This window comes from Rissa tridactyla, chromosome 8, assembly GCF_028500815.1.
Source record: "Rissa tridactyla isolate bRisTri1 chromosome 8, bRisTri1.patW.cur.20221130, whole genome shotgun sequence".
NCBI lineage: Eukaryota > Metazoa > Chordata > Aves > Charadriiformes > Laridae > Rissa > Rissa tridactyla.
The window spans coordinates 17,643,331-17,660,168 of record NC_071473.1 but is presented as its reverse complement, the minus strand read 5'-3'; the positions used below and the strand labels follow the sequence as shown (position 1 = coordinate 17,660,168).

General features: G+C 53.6%; 1 protein-coding gene across 8 annotated transcripts in view; it reads right to left on the bottom strand.

Annotated features, from left to right (window-relative positions):
- The window catches only part of WDR90 (WD repeat domain 90), a 33,806-nt gene that overhangs the window by 3,571 nt on the left and 13,397 nt on the right, over positions 1 to 16,838 (bottom strand). For 6 of the 8 annotated variants that reach the window (XM_054211021.1, XM_054211023.1, XM_054211022.1 and 3 more), the window contains 22 exons: positions 16,432 to 16,667; positions 15,891 to 16,030; positions 14,616 to 14,746; positions 13,082 to 13,212; positions 12,425 to 12,586; positions 12,035 to 12,163; positions 11,362 to 11,495; positions 11,227 to 11,264; positions 10,833 to 10,889; positions 10,634 to 10,753; positions 10,022 to 10,204; positions 8,692 to 8,792; positions 6,809 to 6,911; positions 6,197 to 6,318; positions 5,674 to 5,829; positions 4,069 to 4,263; positions 3,629 to 3,797; positions 3,150 to 3,261; positions 2,393 to 2,564; positions 1,476 to 1,598; positions 1,110 to 1,290; positions 529 to 659 (listed from right to left, as the gene is read on the bottom strand). In XM_054211021.1, coding sequence (XP_054066996.1) covers positions 529 to 659; positions 1,110 to 1,290; positions 1,476 to 1,598; positions 2,393 to 2,564; positions 3,150 to 3,261; positions 3,629 to 3,797; positions 4,069 to 4,263; positions 5,674 to 5,829; positions 6,197 to 6,318; positions 6,809 to 6,911; positions 8,692 to 8,792; positions 10,022 to 10,204; positions 10,634 to 10,753; positions 10,833 to 10,889; positions 11,227 to 11,264; positions 11,362 to 11,495; positions 12,035 to 12,163; positions 12,425 to 12,586; positions 13,082 to 13,212; positions 14,616 to 14,746; positions 15,891 to 16,030; positions 16,432 to 16,667 — 3,026 coding nt within the window. The remainder of the gene's footprint in view (positions 1 to 528; positions 660 to 1,109; positions 1,291 to 1,475; positions 1,599 to 2,392; positions 2,565 to 3,149; positions 3,262 to 3,628; positions 3,798 to 4,068; positions 4,264 to 5,673; positions 5,830 to 6,196; positions 6,319 to 6,808; positions 6,912 to 8,691; positions 8,793 to 10,021; positions 10,205 to 10,633; positions 10,754 to 10,832; positions 10,890 to 11,226; positions 11,265 to 11,361; positions 11,496 to 12,034; positions 12,164 to 12,424; positions 12,587 to 13,081; positions 13,213 to 14,615; positions 14,747 to 15,890; positions 16,031 to 16,431; positions 16,668 to 16,838) is intronic. The other 2 variants (XM_054211018.1, XM_054211019.1) reach the window with 2 other exon arrangements.

Here is a 16,838-nt window from a genome sequence, read left to right as displayed (position 1 = left end):
TTCTGCTGCGTGAAGGAAAAAGACTCTCCGTGAAGAGAAGGACAAAGGAGATGCTAAAACCATCACGCTGTTGCACAACCAAGTCTTCCTAGCTCCACAGAGGAGCCAGCTACACACGGGAGGCCAGGCTGCCAAGGAGCGATGCGGGGCAAGCACGCTGAGCCCTTTTCCGGGGGCACAGCGGCTGAAAGCTCACAGCCCGGCTGCTTTCAAGGGGTATTGCTCTCCGAGAGCCCGTGGCGCAGGCACACATCACACCTGCGTGCAAGTGTGTCTACAACAGCCACCAAAGGTCCCCCCGCCCGCAGGCACAGCGTCACTTGGGATCGCACCTGCAACGCCCGCGGCTTTACCCCATTGAAGATATCCCTGGAAAAACTGAAGAGAAGTTACTGGGAGGGATGGGGGCCTGAAGAGGAAAGGCGAGAGGCAGCGAAGCAAACTTGTTGACCAAGCCGGCCACACTGCTGCAGTGACACACAGAGAACTTGCTCCCGCGCAGCGCTGGGGCAGAGGGGGAGGTCTCACCTGCTTCCTGGTGCACTGGAGGACAGTGATGGGGGAGCCTTTGTGCTCAGCGAGGATGTGGATGGTCATTCCGGTGCGAGGGCTGCTGACAACCACGAGCCCGTCCTTGCCCCCTGATAGGATCATCTCTCCTGTGGGCAGAGGAGAGAAAAGAATGGGACACTTCTTGTAGAAGAAAAAGCCCATAGCAGAAAAGCCCAAGATTGCGGGATACCAGCATCCCCAAACACTGTGAGAAGCTGGGAACATCTGAGTCAAGGGCTGGGTAAGGTGAGATGTCTCGGAGACACCCACTAAAACACTGCACTGAAGAAGAGCTGCTGCAGATTATAAGCAGGAGGACACAAAGGCATGTTTGTTGTACCCGAACCCCTTCGCTATACCATTGCCAGTACACCTCCTGTGTCCCATTTACCACACACGCAGCTGGCAGCTACCAGAGCTCTGACACAAGTTCTCTGGTTCTCCCTGGCCGCAGGTTTTTGGGCAGGTCAGCAGCACAGAGAGCAGCTGGAGGTCAGGGTAACCAAGCCGCACTCCCCAAGGCAACATCTCCCCACTGGTACAATGGGCAGCCTCACCGTCTGTGGAGTAGGCAATTGCCGTCAGTGCAACGGCATGGGGGTGCATTTTCAGTTCCATCTCTGTCCTGGAAATGCTGAAGACGCGGATGGTGCCATCGCTGTAGCCTGCCACTACGTGCTGGCTCTCAGCTCCCCATGCAACGACGGGATGGGGCTTCCAGGCCAGGCACTGGCAGCTCTGCAAAGCAACCAGGGCAGAGATCCAATGACACAGCGAAGACAAGCAAGCACACTACAAGCTCCACCTGCAAGCATTTCTCTAACTTTAGTGTTCTCCACTAAGGCACAGCAGTCCTTGCAATCCCAAGCAGTGGACTGTGCCCTCTGCCAAGACGAAAAGCTTGACATACCCCAAACAATTACCTGGTTGAGCACCTGGAACTGTACCACCAGCTCCATGCTGCCCAGAGACCAAATCCTCACGCTGCCGTCTTCCCCGCACGTTGCACAGTGAGTCTCGTCAGGGCTGAAGCACACTTCGGTCACCTGCAGCGGGAATGGAGATGGGGAACTGGGGCCCTACAAATGCCGCAGCCGGGAGGACATCAGCTCCTCTGCCCTCTCATCCCCCAGGACCCCTCTCATGGGACACACCAAACAAGAAGCCCCAGACCTAAAGGAAGGTGGGGTGCTTTGGTTTTGTGCTTAAATCTTGGGCTGACAACTAGGCTTGTAACGGAAACCAGTAAACTTAACCCCAAAGCTAGAACCAGGTGCTACGCAACATAGGCGTACGTAAAATACCTTCTCCTCTACCATTTGAAATCTTTTTTCTGTAGCATAAAGGTACCCCAGAGCAACAGCAAGATTCAAACCAGTCATTCTTCACCTGTTGGTGGGGTTTTTTTGTTTGTTTTTTGTTTGTTTGTTTTTTTAAACATTTTAGGCAAAGAAAACATTATCCAGTATGAATGCCCAGCTAGCGCACGGAAAGCAGGCAGCAGTGGCAGCACTCGGGAATGAAGCCTTAGTGACTGCAAAACACATTCTCCCCCTCCAGCAGAAAGGCCCAGCGCTGCTCCCAGGCGGAGGCTGTTAAACACCTGAGGCTAGAGCAGATAAGCTCAGACTTCTTGAAATTAGACTCCTCAGGGTGCAGAGTTCTCTCTAGACTCCTCCGTGTGTCCCGTCGACACTAGCGAGCCCTGCAGCTGCCTGACATCTCCCACGGCCAGACCAGGGAATGCTTCTGCAGCCCCAGCACGCTTCCCGGAGCACGGAGAGCGCACACGGCACTCCCTGCTCCGTGGGACGAACCACCCCGGCCCAGCCCCTCTAACCTTGTTCTTGTGGCCGCTGATTAGTCGGATGCTTGTGCTCTCCGTCCAGTTGATGTACCACAGCGTTCCGGCCGTGGTGCCCACAATTCCCATTTCTAAAGAGTCATCAAAGGCTGCACTGACTATTGTCCCGTCAAGGGTAATCTCATGTTCTAGCAGGACTGAGCTAGACCTGGGGGAAAGGAGGATGCGAGAGGGACTGGCTCGACTTTTGGAACAGCCACTCTGCCTCCTTTAAATGCAATTTTCTAATAAGCCCAGTCGTGTATTTGCAGCTAAATGGCTCGATGAGGTGCTCCTGTACCTTCAACAGTGACTACCATTACATTTGCGCTGCAACCATCTTTTATAGGAAAGAAAGAAAACAGGGGATGCAATAGCATGACAGAAGAAACAAAGGCAATATGTTTTCACAAATTCTCTTAAAAAAAGCTCCTACAAATCACCGACACAAACTTCAGGCGTGATAAACTCCCCTCATTTCCAGTATTAAGAGGGTTCAGCTACCGGTGGCAAAAGTTCAGTAAAAAGATCCAGACAGAAAGAATCAGCAGTCACGGGATGGAGAGGAAAAGCTAAGGATGAAGAGCAACAAGGAGCAGCACGGTTGCAGGCAGAGCCGCTGTCTGTGCCTGAAAAGCCACCTCTCAGACAGGTCCTGGGAGCTGCCAGACAAGGGGAAGAGCATCTCAAGAGCACGGAGCGTTCTGGAGATGGGGGCGAGCACGGTGGGGACGCCGGGGCCACGATCTCCTACCTGGCATCGGCACCTTTCAGCCTCAGCTCCTGCACGGCGGCCACTGCCCACAGGCGGATGCGTTTCGTGTTGCTGCCGCTCACCAGCCTGTCGCGCCCACACACCAGCACGCCTGGGACGCCACGGGGGAATAAAGGGCACCCATGAATATCCGCCACTCTCAGCCATCACCCAAGGCGTGCTTCTGACAGCCAGGCCACTGATTGATCCGGGCAGGGCAGCTGGGGTCTTTTACAGCCCAATACCCAGCGTTTTTACAGAGTGTAAGTGGACCCCCCCAGCTCTAACAAAGAAACTCAGGGAAATCCAGGGAAACATAGATCCATTGCCACCCCACGCATCTTGTATCCGACACAGCAAACTGGTTTTCTGAGCACAGCTGAAATTGGAAGCCCTGCAAGCTCACCGCTATTCTCTCCTAACAAGTTCCCACAGAATTTGTTACAGCCCTGACAGACGCCCGGGGCATTGGCACCCACCGATCTCGCCCTCGTCGGCCTCCCATGTCATAAAGCAGCAATTAGTTTCAGTGTCCCACAGGCAGATCTGGCCTGAGTTGGTCCCACTATAGAGAAGACCGTCATCACCGTAACAGAGAGAGGTCAGCTCCACCGGCCCTAGCACGTCCGGGGCAGGGACCCGATGAACCTGTCGGAGCACATAAAACAGAGACATCAAAGAGAATATGGTGCTTACCTACATCAGAAAAAAAAAAACCCAACCTCCTACCCTCAGTTTATCCAGTTAACACCTCAAATACAACTGAAAGCCACTCATGGACAGCCAACGTGATCTCAATGAAGAGAAATTATCAGCTCTCACAGACTTGTGGAGGCAGAGCCTCCATCGCACTCACCAGAAGCTTAGAAGTCAGAGATGCTGACCAGAAATTTTAGAAGAAGGTAAAACTGAAGTTTACCTTGAGGTTGACATCAGCTCCCTGCTGCTCCAACAGCCAAAACATCATGGCTCCCTTCCCCACACAGGCCAGGTCTCTGTGAGAAAAAGGACTAAAAGCCACGTCATGGACTGGCTCCGAGATACAAGTCGATGAGATGAGTTTGTAAGTGTAGGTATTCCACAGAGCAATGGTTTGGTCGCTGTAGTCCCCTAGGTAGAACATGAAAGAGGGTAGGAGGAAACCCTGCAGCCTGAGGATACTCGCAAGCAGACACCCTGCACGCACCCATCAACTGTGTCGCCCCCTTGTCCAGTTGGTTGGAGACAAGTGCCACGAACACTGTCCCAGGCATGGACACGGCTCCTTGCGTGCTCAGCAAAAGCTGCACGATGTGATGGGTCCTCATCCAAGCTGAGGACAGAGGACGCTTTGTGCTGGAGGTTGTAACAAATCTGGCCCCGCAGCAGGGTCTGCAGCCAGCGTTTGAACCGGCTGATGGCTGGCGTGGTAGGGAATTGCAGCAGGCAGAGCAGGTCCTCTGCTGTTTCTACATCCTTAGGAGCTACTGCACACCTCAACGTATGCCCCACACAAGCCCTCCAGCGATACTCTGCCGTCCGGGCTAACAACAGTCTTGATGTAAGAAAGGGATGTCACCTTTGCTGAGGTCAAAGCTGAGATGGGAGCTGACTGTGGATGGAAGCCACCATATTTGGGTGGCAGCAGAAGGCACTGGCCTCAGTGATGGCAAGACATCCCCGGCTCCCAGACAGCTCCGGAGGACAGTGCTCTCCTGCTGCCTTTCCCAAGCTCCACAACCACAGCGGAGCCTTTTGGCTTTTCTCCGCAGCCCAGACTGATGCTGGAGGAGGAGGAGGGCTCCTCTCCCAACGCTGCTCCATGGAGAGCACACAGCTCTTTCTCTCCAGCACAGCTTGCTTTTTTCCAAGGGCAGACTCACCAGCCCAGAGAGAGCGAATTGCCTGCTCCGCAGGTCCTCTCTCATGCAAAACAAGAACTTACTAATTGCATATTTGTCCTTTAAATGTCCTCTGCCTAAACAAAACAGACAGCTTGAGCGTCCGGCTTGTGCTGGCATCGCCGCCTGGCAGGAGGCTCACAGTTTGAAGCCTGGCTACTTCTATGCGACTCCACCTCAGCAGCAATAAGAAATCCAGAAGAAGGCTTTTCCCTTTGGATACTACCTATAGTAACTGCAAACTATTTACCCAGGTTTGACAAGCAATAGTGAGGCAGGAGAAAGATGTAACTTCGAGAAAAATGAGCTAGCTGGGGCAATGAGAAAGAACTGAAGGGGAGCTGGAGGGAGCCTGTGGCCGAGACGCAGAGGGTGCGTGCTTCCCCTCGAAACGCTGCTGACAGCGCCCTGGAAGCGCGTTTAGCTGCAAGGAGTGGCTCTGCGTGTGGTCATTACTCCCAGGAGGACCCGAGATCTCTTGCAGTTTTACATGCTGCGTTATCCATTGTCCCGAGGCTACCGAGCAACAGCTTCATACCCACGAGCCTGGTACCCGTCCCGCAGGTATTACACATCTTCCTCCCATGAGCTACTCTAGGGTGCACTCCTGCACCCACACCCAGCGTTTGGGTATCCTCACCTAGGGTGACGAGGAACCTGTCATCCCGAGAGAAGGCCATGGCTTGTACTTGCGTCTCGTGATGGAAGAGACTTGCTGTGCAAACCCCGTCCTGGACGTTCCAGATGCGGATCTGACAATGGGAGTCTCCACTCCTCTTTCCCGAGGCAGAGGCAAGAACCTAACAGAACAATACGATGTCACTGAGACCTTGGTAAATAATTAAGAGAACACTTCATCAGTTAGTCTTAGCAACTATTAGTCTCAAATTAAAGTGATGCGGTTGGGAAAATTCTGCGAGAACAGCCTTCAGCTGACGGCAGGAGGGAGCGGTGGCATCTCCCACAGGAAGGGAGCAGCCTTCACTGTCACACTGCGCCACCACAACGGAGAGCTAGGCTCCAAAAACACTTATTGTATTTCCATAACCCCAGGTCTCCATGCAGCAGGCAGAAGCAACGGACAAATGGGATTTTAGTCTGTGACATTCCTTTAGCTCAAAGCGACACAGAGAAAATCCATCCCGGGGCGGCAGCAGCCTCTCCTACCTGGGCGTCGTGGCTGAGGGCGAGCGTAGAGATCTCCTCTGTGTGGCCAAGCCAGTGATTCTGTGATCCTGAGTGCAGGTCTTCAACCACGATGACGCAGCCACAGGTGTAGGCGAAGAAGCCTAGCAGAGGAGGAGGAGGAGACGGGATGTTTTCATGGAAAGGCTTCACATGCAGCACCCACTACAACCTACAGTGCAATTCAGGAAAATTCTTTTTTTTTTTTTTCTTTTTTTTTTTTTTTTGCAGTAATACATAAAAGCTGACATTTCTACACAGCTTGTCAGCATCCTCCCCATCAGGCCGAGAGTGGAGTAAGGACAAATCTCACGTCCCCTAACCTGGGCAAAGCAAAGCTGTTGGGCATCACTCCGGCCTGGAGAAAGGAGGTAAGATGGCCTTTGGGAGAGCTTTCCCTTCTGCTCTGTCCACTCAAAAACTGAAGCTTGAGTCTGCCTGTATCAACTAATAGTTACCAATAGCAAAGAATTGGACTTTACCAACACAAAGAACCCCTGTGTTAAAGTGAAGATCCCAACCCAACAGCTACAAGATCATAACCTTGGCTCGGTACACACACCTCCCGCCCCTCCAGAGCCTTCCCGGTGGTACCTGTGTCCGGGTTCCACACCATATTCCCTCTGCCGTTCCCGTTGTAGCCAATCACTCCTTTCAGCTTGAAGAATTCACTGCCAGCTGGAGGAGATAAGAAATTCTGCAAGAAATACAGACACTGGCTTAAAATAAGCTCTAGAAGGATAACCCGGTCAGGTACATTCAACACCCACGTCAGAAAAAGCGTGTGTGCAGGCCCAGACGCGTACTCACACACACACAGAGTGCGCAAATCCTGCCAATATTCACGCAATTCGAATTCAACGCATCACCGGATGAATACCAAAGCGCACGCTTATAAAAGAGAAACCGCACCAGCAAAACCAGGCGCAGATGCTTTCAGATGGGGCACAAAACAGGCTGGCAGCGACTGCCCAACCGATGAGCAGCTGCTGGTCGTGCTGGGAAAGAGTTCAATGGGTTTTGCTGACTTGGGGATGGAGATATTCCAATAGGAAGACAGCAGAGGGGGAAAAAATGCTACCAGGTGGAGGGACAGGGGAGAGAACTGAAGGTGCAAGCTGAATGTAGCTTTTCTCCCAGCACCGCAAAGAGCAGAGCTTAGGAAAATGTTGAGTTAAGTTTCTGTTTTATTATTGCTGTGTTTGTTAACAGAGCGAGAGCTGTGCCTTGACTATCTTCACTACGCTCAATGGATTGCCTTCCCCAGCCTGCTCTGCCAACGCATCTGCTCGCAAATATGGGTGCGTGATGAATCACTCCATTGCTCACTCGTCTTTCGCTTTCAATAGTGCATGCCATTTCCATTTCTTTTGAATAAAAACGTATGCAGATTTGCTGAACAGAAAAAGAGTTGATCACAACTCACTTTTTACTAGTCTGGAAAGAGCTGCCTGTGGAGAAGAGAGGAGGACTAATGTTAAGGGTTTCTAATTGAACATCAGGCCCTGGGGTGTATTTCACAGAATCACAGAATGGTCGGGTTGGAAGGGACCTCTGGAGATCATCCAGTCCAACCCCCTGCCAGAGCAGGGTCACCCAGAGCAGGTGGCACAGGAACGCATCCAGGCGGGTTTGGAATGTCTCCAGAGACGGAGACTCCACCACCTCTCTGGGCAGCCTGTGCCAGGGCTCTGCCACCCTCACAGCAAAGAAGTTCCTCCTCATGGTTAGGTGGAACTTCCTATGCTCAAGTTTGTGCCCGTTACCCCTTGTCCTGTCCCTGGGCACCACTGAAAAGAGCCTGGCCCCATCCTCCTGACACCCACCCTTTCAGTATTTGTAAGCGTTGATAAGATCCCCCCTCAGTCATCTTTTTTCCAGACTGAAGAGACCCAAATCCCTCAGCCTTTCTTCATAAGAGAGGTGTTCCAGTCCCCTCAGCATCTTGGTAGCCCTTTGCTGTCCCCTCTCCAGCAATTCCCTGTCCCTCTTGAACTGGGGAGCCCAGAACTGGACCCAGCACTCCAGATGTGGCCTCCCCAGGGCAGAGGGGGAGGATGACCTCCCTCGACACGCTGGCCATGCTCTTCCTGATGCCCCCCAGGATGCCATTGGCCTTCTTGGCCACCAGGGCCCATTGCTGGCTCATGGGCATCCTGTTGTCCCCCAGGACTCCCAGGCCTCTTTCCACCAAGCTGCTCTCCAGCAGGTCACCCCCAACCTGTCCTGGTGCGGGGGGTTATTCCTCCCCAGGTGCAGCACCCTGCACTTGCCCTTATTGAATTTCATAAGGTTTCTCTCTGCCCAACTCTGCAGCCTGTCCAGGTCTTTCTGGATGGCGGCACGGCCTTCTCCTGTGTCAGCCATCCCTGACAAACTGCATTCAAGGAGAGAAGAAAATGGAAATATTTTGGAAAATTTGCCATTTTTGCCCATTCATCACCTGCCCAAGGAACCAGCCCTGGCAGAACTCTCACCTGGGGGAGCACCGATGCCTTAAAGCGAGGAGTGAAATGCCGGTAGGAATCTGGGCGGACAGAGCACTGGGACTTGGGACTTTTGGTCTCCTTTCTGGGTTCTGCCACGGAAAGTAGAAAACAGTCTCGATGGGATGCTGTTCCTGGGAATAGTTCGGGACCAGCAGCTACGTACAAGGCAAAACTCATGCTGTGGCGTCACACACGCTCCTACACGACTTTCCATAGGAAAAGCACCAACTTTCCAGGAGCAAAGGAGGAAAATCCATCTCCCCCCCATCATCCCCACCACACTGCAAAGAGCCTAAGGGCATCCACGTGGTGTGCCCTTGGCATGGCTGCGAAAGCACAAGCCACACAGCTAGAAAAAGGTCTTTAACGAGAGTGGCAGAGACATAGTTTTATGTTGAAGCTTTCCAACCAGCGCTGCCTGGGGCTGAGTGCTGGCAGCTGCCTGCTTCTGGCAGCTCGCCACAAACTGCTGCAGTTTTGAGGCCGTGCATCTATTAATAGAGACATCGGGAGCTTTAATTTCAGACGGGTTTAATAGAACATGCCACTTAGAAATGATAATGGTTCCAAGCTGAAGAGGGGCTTCTGGTGTCCCTAGAAACAGCAGGAGGGAAAGAGCCAGGGGACCAACGCGAGTTTCCCCTCGATACTGACTTCCCTTAGTAAATCATAGAATGGCTTGGGTTGGAAGGGACCTTAAAGCCCACCCAGTGCCACCCCCTGCCCTGGGCAGGGACACCTCCCACCACACCACGTTGCTCCAAGCCCCCTCCAACCTGCCCTTGAACACCTCCAGGGATGGGGCAGCCACAGCTTCTCTGGGCCAGGGGCTCACCACCCTCACAGCCAAGAATTTCTTCCTCAGATCTCACCTCAGTCTCCCCTCTTCCACTTTAAAACCATTCCCCCTCGTCCCATGGCTGCCCTCCCTGATCCAGAGTCCCTCCCCAGCTTTCCTGGAGCCCCTTTAGGGACTGGAAGGGGCTCCAAGGTCTCCCCGGAGCCTTCTCTTCTCCAGGCTGAACCCCCCCAGCTCTCTCAGCCTGTCCTCACAGCAGAGGGGCTCCAGCCCTCCCAGCATCTTTGTGGCCCTCTGCTGGACCCATTCCTACAGCTCCATGTCTTTCCTGTGCTGAGGACTCAAGGAACACGTTGGGGCCCTTCATCTCACAACTCAGAGCACGTGTCTGGGTCTATCTATACTATGTTAATAATGATCTTTATTTTTCAGGGATAGACCAAGCTGCCATGCAGGCCTGTGCACGTTGTGCCCCTAAGGAGCCAAGCTCTGTACAAGGTGGGAATACCCCTGATTTACCGTTTGCCGATTCTCCAGGAGACCTCGAGCTCTCCCGCCCCACTTTGGGCCTCACAACAAGCAGCTCCTCGCTTCTGACCGACTCCACCACACGGACCGTGGCGTCTTTATCTCCGTTCGCCACCATCCTGCTGCTGCCTGGCAGACCTGCTTCCTCCTCTTTGTCCGACTCAGAGAAAATACCTGAAGAAAACAATTAGTGGGAGGACAGAGCCATCCGTGTCCTTCAGGACTGCTTCATCACGTGCGACCGACTCTTTGATCCTGGCAGCGTGGTTCTCCTGCGCTGTGTACCAGCCTGTCTGTGTGAGGGTGGAGGGCAAAGCAGACATTTCCTCCTGGGTAGGTCCAGCAGGGTATTTACCACAGCCCTCAAAGAAGCTGTGTCGGCAGCTTAGTGTATGCAGGAGAGCAGAGAATAAAGTGGTGCGGAACCCCAACACCTCTGGCTGGCTTTGTCCAAGTGAGGGGAAGCAAAGCGCAAACTGGGCCGCCAGTCTGCAGGACGGGGCTCATGGCAGGGAAGGCTCCAAGGGTGCTGCTGAACTAGGCAAGGAGTTTCTCCTAAAACAAGATGAGTTTTCCCCTTTCCTGCATGCAGTTTCCTCTTACTTTGACATCCCGCTTGGTGGACAGAGCTGACGTCCAGACAGGGTGGTGAGGACAACAAGGGGAGAGGAACTGTCTGCCGAGGTGTCTCAGAGGCATCCTTTAGCTTCTCAGAGCTCCCTTCTGTGAAGAGAAAAGGGTTTGTGCAACTTCCTTCATCCCTTAGATCCTCGCATCCTCCTGAGTTGATCGATGGTGTTACCTCCAAGGTCATTTCTCCAGCTTCTTCCAACACAGGAGAAGCCACTTCTCCTCTGCCCTTCAAGAAAGGGAGGGACAGACAGAGAGAGAGAGGGACAGTGAGGGCAGGGAAAAAGAAGACAGAAGAGATGGAGGCAGGGAAAGACAGAAGGCAGGAGCTGAAAGACCTGCCAAAAAACCCAGAGCGGCTCTGCTCAGAACATCCCCTCCTTGGCAGACTCCCACTGAGAGGTGCTAGTTAATTGAAGACTGTCCTTTGGGGTTAATTAGCTGGTTAGCCCCCTTGCTATCTGCCCCGCTGAGGGAAGGAACCAAAAACCCCCAACCCTTACCCCCTGCCGTGAAGAGCTGCCAACCTGCCGGCCAGCTCAACTCACGCGAGGAGGCAAACTCACCTGCTCCCGGCAGCAGAGCGGACTCGGAGGAAGGAGCCCTGGAAAGGCAAAGGGACCGGCGTTACACCCCGAGGGGATGGGGCAGGGGAGGCAACGCACGGCAGGGGAAGGCACTGCCCGGCACGGTGCGCTTACTCGGCTCGGGGTGACCTCTCCGCAGGCAGAGCCAGGAAATCCCAGAGGAAGATGGCATCTCCAACGCTGATGACGTGCCGTTGGTCTGGGGTGAAGGCCACCTGGCGCACTGGCTCCGAGTGCCCGATGTACACCTGGAAAAGAGCATGCCTTGAACTTCTCCATCACCTCGCCTCTTCTAGCAGGATGGTGGTTACTCCACTCCCTGCCCCGCGTAGCCAGTGTCTGCTCTGCTCGGCAGGTGTCTGCTCTGCTCCGCAGAAGATCCCCTCAGAGGCCAGCATCACACCTACAGCGCTCAGACCTTGGGCTGATCAACCTGGGGCTGACCTTCAACGCACTGGTGTGAAGAAACAAGCAGAAGCTGAAAACCCCCAAGGTTTTATCCTAGCTCTCAATACCTCTGAAACCCCGGGTAAGCCATTTTCTTTTCCGGGTGGCTCTGTCCCTAGCACAGAGGGAACACTCACCTCTCTCCTTCGCAGAGGGTCTCACTTTGGCAGCCCCAGCCCGTGCTCGGTGGCGGGCGTTATTACAACATGGGAATAGGGCTGCTGGGCAAACTGGGACTGGGGACACCGGGCCAAGTCACACAGAGGGTATTTGCTGCTTTCTTCTCCAGGTATTCAGAAATGCAATCCCAACCCCCTTCCCTCCCCTTTGTGGGCGGTACCTGGAAGTTGACAGCGAAGCGCATCCGATAGTCCCACACTTTGATAACTTTGTCGCCGGCAGTGAGCAGGTACCTGCCATCCTTGCTCAGCGCCAAGGAAGAACAGGACAGCTTGTGCACGGGAGACACCTGAGGACAAGAAACAGCACCAGGAGCGTTAACTGAGCCACTTCATATCCTTACTTATGCTTCAGCAAGAGCACAGGAGTGTGACAGCACAGAAAACAAGGTCGACCACACCAGGGTAGCTACACGCTTGCCACCCATCTTTCTTTGAAGCCTGTGAACTCCAAGATGAGCTCATCTCTCCTTTAGCCTCCCACAGTGACATGAAGTGCCAAAGCCCCACATGACACGAGACCTCAGTGCACGAATTTCGTAGTGTCCTACCTCTCGCACCAGCCGTCCCGTTTTTGCATCAAGCACGAGGATTTTATTGGAAGAAGTGGACACCAGGAGCTCGCCTCGAGGCGCCGGGGCAAAGCAGACCCTCACTGCCGAGTCCAAGGCCGTGCTGTTCAAATCGAGGATGCTGATGTCCACCCTCAGCAGCTGCGAAACAAGGAGCTACTCAACAAACGTCCTGGAGCAAATACCGCAGAAGCTCGAGGATTGCTCTCGTGGCTCTCCTAACATGAGGTTCACAGCCCCCCACCCCCCGCCAGACCTTTCCCTTCCCACTGAGAGGAAGGAAGGGTGTGGGGGGGGGCTGCAGGGTCCAGGCAATGTCCTTACTGCCCAGGAGAGCGGCTCACAAAAAGGAGCTGGAGCTGATGGTCTACACAAGAGTTCTCCAAATTATCTTTCTAGAGGTGACCGGAGACGAAGAAACCTCGACTTTATTGTTTCGATCTCGCAGAATGGAAAACAAACGTCATTGTAAGCACCCTGAGCAAGCGTTTGCTGTGCAGGGCAGGGCCCTCTCCAGCAGTGCTGGTGCCCAAGGCCCTGGATCTGTCTCATCTGATGGAGTCTGTGGGAATTTCCCCTGTGGCATGTGCTCCCCTCCGCACCCTCCCCCAGGAACGAGGGGAGCCCGCTGGGTACCTCATCTAAAGAGCAGGCCTCCATCACCGTCACAACGTACTTGGAGGGACCCACGAAGGCCAGGAGACGGCTGTCCCCGCTCACCACCAAGGCATCTGGACCGCTCCCGGCATCCCGGACCACCACGTTACCTGAGGACCAGAGCAAAAGAGAGAGTGAAGAGAGGAGCAAAGCCCGTGCTGCAGCCACCTCACTCTGCGATGCTGCTGCTGACCGGTAGCTGCAGCGTCTCCTGCCTCTGAATCAGCCCTGGGTTAACTGAGAAAGAACTGAGAAAGAACTTTCTCAGCCTGAGAAAGAAGCAACCTCTGTTGTAGAAGAGGCTACAAATTTGATCTGCAACAGCCAAAGCGTGCAGTGAACCACCTCAAAGACAAGGTCTAGATAGACGTCTCGTCTCCTGACCGAACGTGTGGTGTTTTCAAGGAGAGCAGGACAAAGACAAGGGAATAAAATTGATTTTAGTGTTTATTTTTTAACGTTACAAGAAGCTGTGAGAAGAAGCTACGGATGCGAGATCTCAGCTGCAGCCTTGGTGTCTGAACCCTGCGCAGAACAAAGTCAGCACCAAACCCCACCATGCTGATGTCAGGCCGGTGGGCAGATAGACCCAAAGGTCTAAACATCACAGAAATCACAGCAATTCTCTGCGTTTATTCCACTACCCAAATGCCACTGTTCTGTCCCTGGAACACAGCCAGGCAGAGAACACGGGTTCAGAGCCGAGTCAAAATGTGAAAGTCCAGCTGCAGCACTGACACCAAAACTTGGGTGATTTTAGACAAATTCCCCGATCTCTCCGAGCCCCTATTTCTTCTCCACCTACTTCAACCGCACGTTTCTTGGGGCAGGATCCTTCTCTTTGTACAATATTGCATAACGGAGCTCCCTTTCCCTGCCCAAGTTTGTGCTGCCAGAGCTCATTTCAAAGGCGTACATTAAAGATGACATTAATGTTTCAAAACTGCTTTGCCCTTGCACTGCTTCCCCTGCCTGCAGGTCTCCACCTTCTCCGTTCACTAGCACGGCTCTTTGCGCAGCTCTGCTGCAGGCACGATTAGGGAAACGATCCAGTTTAAACAAATTAAACTGCACATCCACAAAATGGAAAGACTCGGGGCTTGGGCATGAATAAATAGGAAGACTCTACACTTGCGTCGCTTCTAGGCAATGCACCATTGAACCCAGAGACCTGCAAGGGCAACCCAAGAGGAACCCAGCAGAGCAAAATAATCAGGGGCAGGCAGAGGACCCCACCGTGCTCACACCTGCAGCTCCGAGGGCAGGTCTCTGCCATTCCAGCCTGTTCACCAAATCAAAACACGGAGGAATCTGAGAGCATTTGAAGCAGGACGGGTAGGGAAGGGTTGGCAGTCACCAGGGTTTGCTCACACAGACGGTATAAACACAAATGACACAGCTCAGATGGTTCCCCAGAAAATACCTCTCCGAGTAGGCTGAGTTTGGTTTGGCTTTGGTGCTAGGATGTCTGTGCTAATAAAAAAAAAAAGAACCCAGAACCCCAAAATCTTACCCAGGACCCTCAGGACGTGGCTTTTCTGAGCCATACAGCTGTAAAGAGCCAGAGTTCCCTGCAAACAGCAGCTGAACATGAAATTGCCATCTGGAGAGAAGGTCAGTCCAGTGATCACAGTGCGGTGCTGCCTGAAAGAAGGCAGAAAACATGAAAAAGGAGACGAGAACAAACATAAAACCCCATAAAACAGTAGCAATGTGAGGAACCCAGCAGAGCAAAATAATCAGGGGCAGGCAGAGGACCCCGCCATGCTCACACCTGCAGCTCCAAGGACAATCAACACTCCAACTTTTTGGAAAACCGAGCAGCAAGCGCAGCAATACAGCTGTCCCCAGGTGGGACATGCTCTCTCTCCCTTTGGAGCATCCTCCGCTTCCCATGCCAACGTTCCCAAGGGCTCCCTGTTCAGCTGCTCTCTAGGACAAGCTCTTCCCTACTGTTGGCCAACTGTCCACCGGGAAGTCATAAAGAAAGCCCTCACAGCCTTCGCAGGTTGGACTTTTACCACCAGAGCCTTGGCACAGCAGGCTGTCACTGCCTGAAAACCACTCAGCTGGGATGTGAGGGTTGTCAAGCTACAGAAAAGCACTTTTCCCACCTCCACGATTATCACAGAATCATAGAATCATCTAGGTTGCAAGGGACTTTTAAGATCATCGAGTCCAACCATCAACCCAACACTGCCAAACCCACCACTAACCCGTGTCCCTCAGCACCACGTCTGCCCGGCTTTTAAATACCTCCAGGGATGGTGACTCCACCACTGCCCTGGGCAGCCTGTTCCAATGCTTGACAACCCTTTCAGTGGAGCAGTTTTTCCTAAAATCCATCCTAAACCTCCCCTGGGACAACTTGAGGCCATTTCCTCTTGTCCCATGGCCTGTTCCTTGTGAGAAGAGACCGACCCCCCCTGGCTACCCCCTCCTTTCAGGGAGCTGTAGAGAGCGAGAAGGTCTCCCCTCAGCCTCCTCTTCTCCAGGCTGAACACCCCCAGCTCCCTCAGCCGCCCCTCACAGGACTTGTGGTCCAGACCCCTCACCAGCTCCGTTGCCCTTCTCTGGACACGCTCCAGCACCTCAGTGTCTTTCATGGCTTGAGGGCCCAAAACTGGACACAGCATTCGAGGTGGGGCCTCCCCAGTGCCCAGTACAGGGGGAGGATCACTGCCCCGGTCCTGCTGGCCACACTACAAGCCAGGATGTGGTTCCTTGCCAGGACAGCCCCAGTTAGACCCATACGTCCACTGGTGCAGCTCCCACTACAAGCGCTTACTTGTGCTCCACCAGCAGATCAGAGGCAGCCAAGCTGAAGGTCCGCACCATCCCGCTGTCGAAGCCACAGGCCAGGACGTGCTGGGTAGGGTGAAAGGCCACAGCACATGGCATTTCATCCGCGGCCGTAAAGTCGTACAGCTGCGGGGAAGAGACACACCGCAGGCACAAAGCTGGATAAAGCCCTACCTGGCAGCCACATCGAACAACCAACCAGCCTCTGACCTCCCCCGTGGGTCTCACAACAGAAATCTGAGCGTGCCTGAGTGGATCTAAAGCCCGGGAATTGGGTATTATGTTTTGTGTTAAAAGCAATATTCAAAAGGCGGAGGAAAAGAAGCTAAGGCCAAATCACGCATTAAGCTAAAACTCTCAGAACTCCACACTTCCAAAGGATTTCTTGCCCATGGTACCCCCCACCCATGCTTCAGGGAGGACATTTAAGGGCTCCTGAAGTGTGGAGTGTTGGTAACTAGACCAAATAGAGACCAGGGAGACTATTAATAAACTGTGAGACACCTGTCGACCCTCGTCTCACCTACCTGCTGCATGGAGGCCAGGTCCCAGACTCGGATAGTGTTGTCCTGAGACACCGTTGCCATCTGCTTCCAAATCCCCTCCACCGAGAACGCCAGAACGGAGTCCTCGTGAGAGCGCATGAGGGTGTTATAGCCCTGGGACTGGATATCCAGGTAACCCACATTCCCAGCAGCCGTCGTGCACAAGACTTTGCGGCTGTCCGGGCTGATGCAGACAGAACTCACCGGAGCCTCGTGCTCTGGGGAAAGACACCCAAGTCAGCAAAGCCCCCTGGAAAAGGAGCAGCAGCAGCTGGAGCACAGCTACCGAACCAGATCCGCATTTGGGAAAGCAACGCATGCAGGTACAAACATCCCACATGACTAAATGCTTGCAAGGTTTGAGTTTAGTGACAAATTAGTCTCAGCCC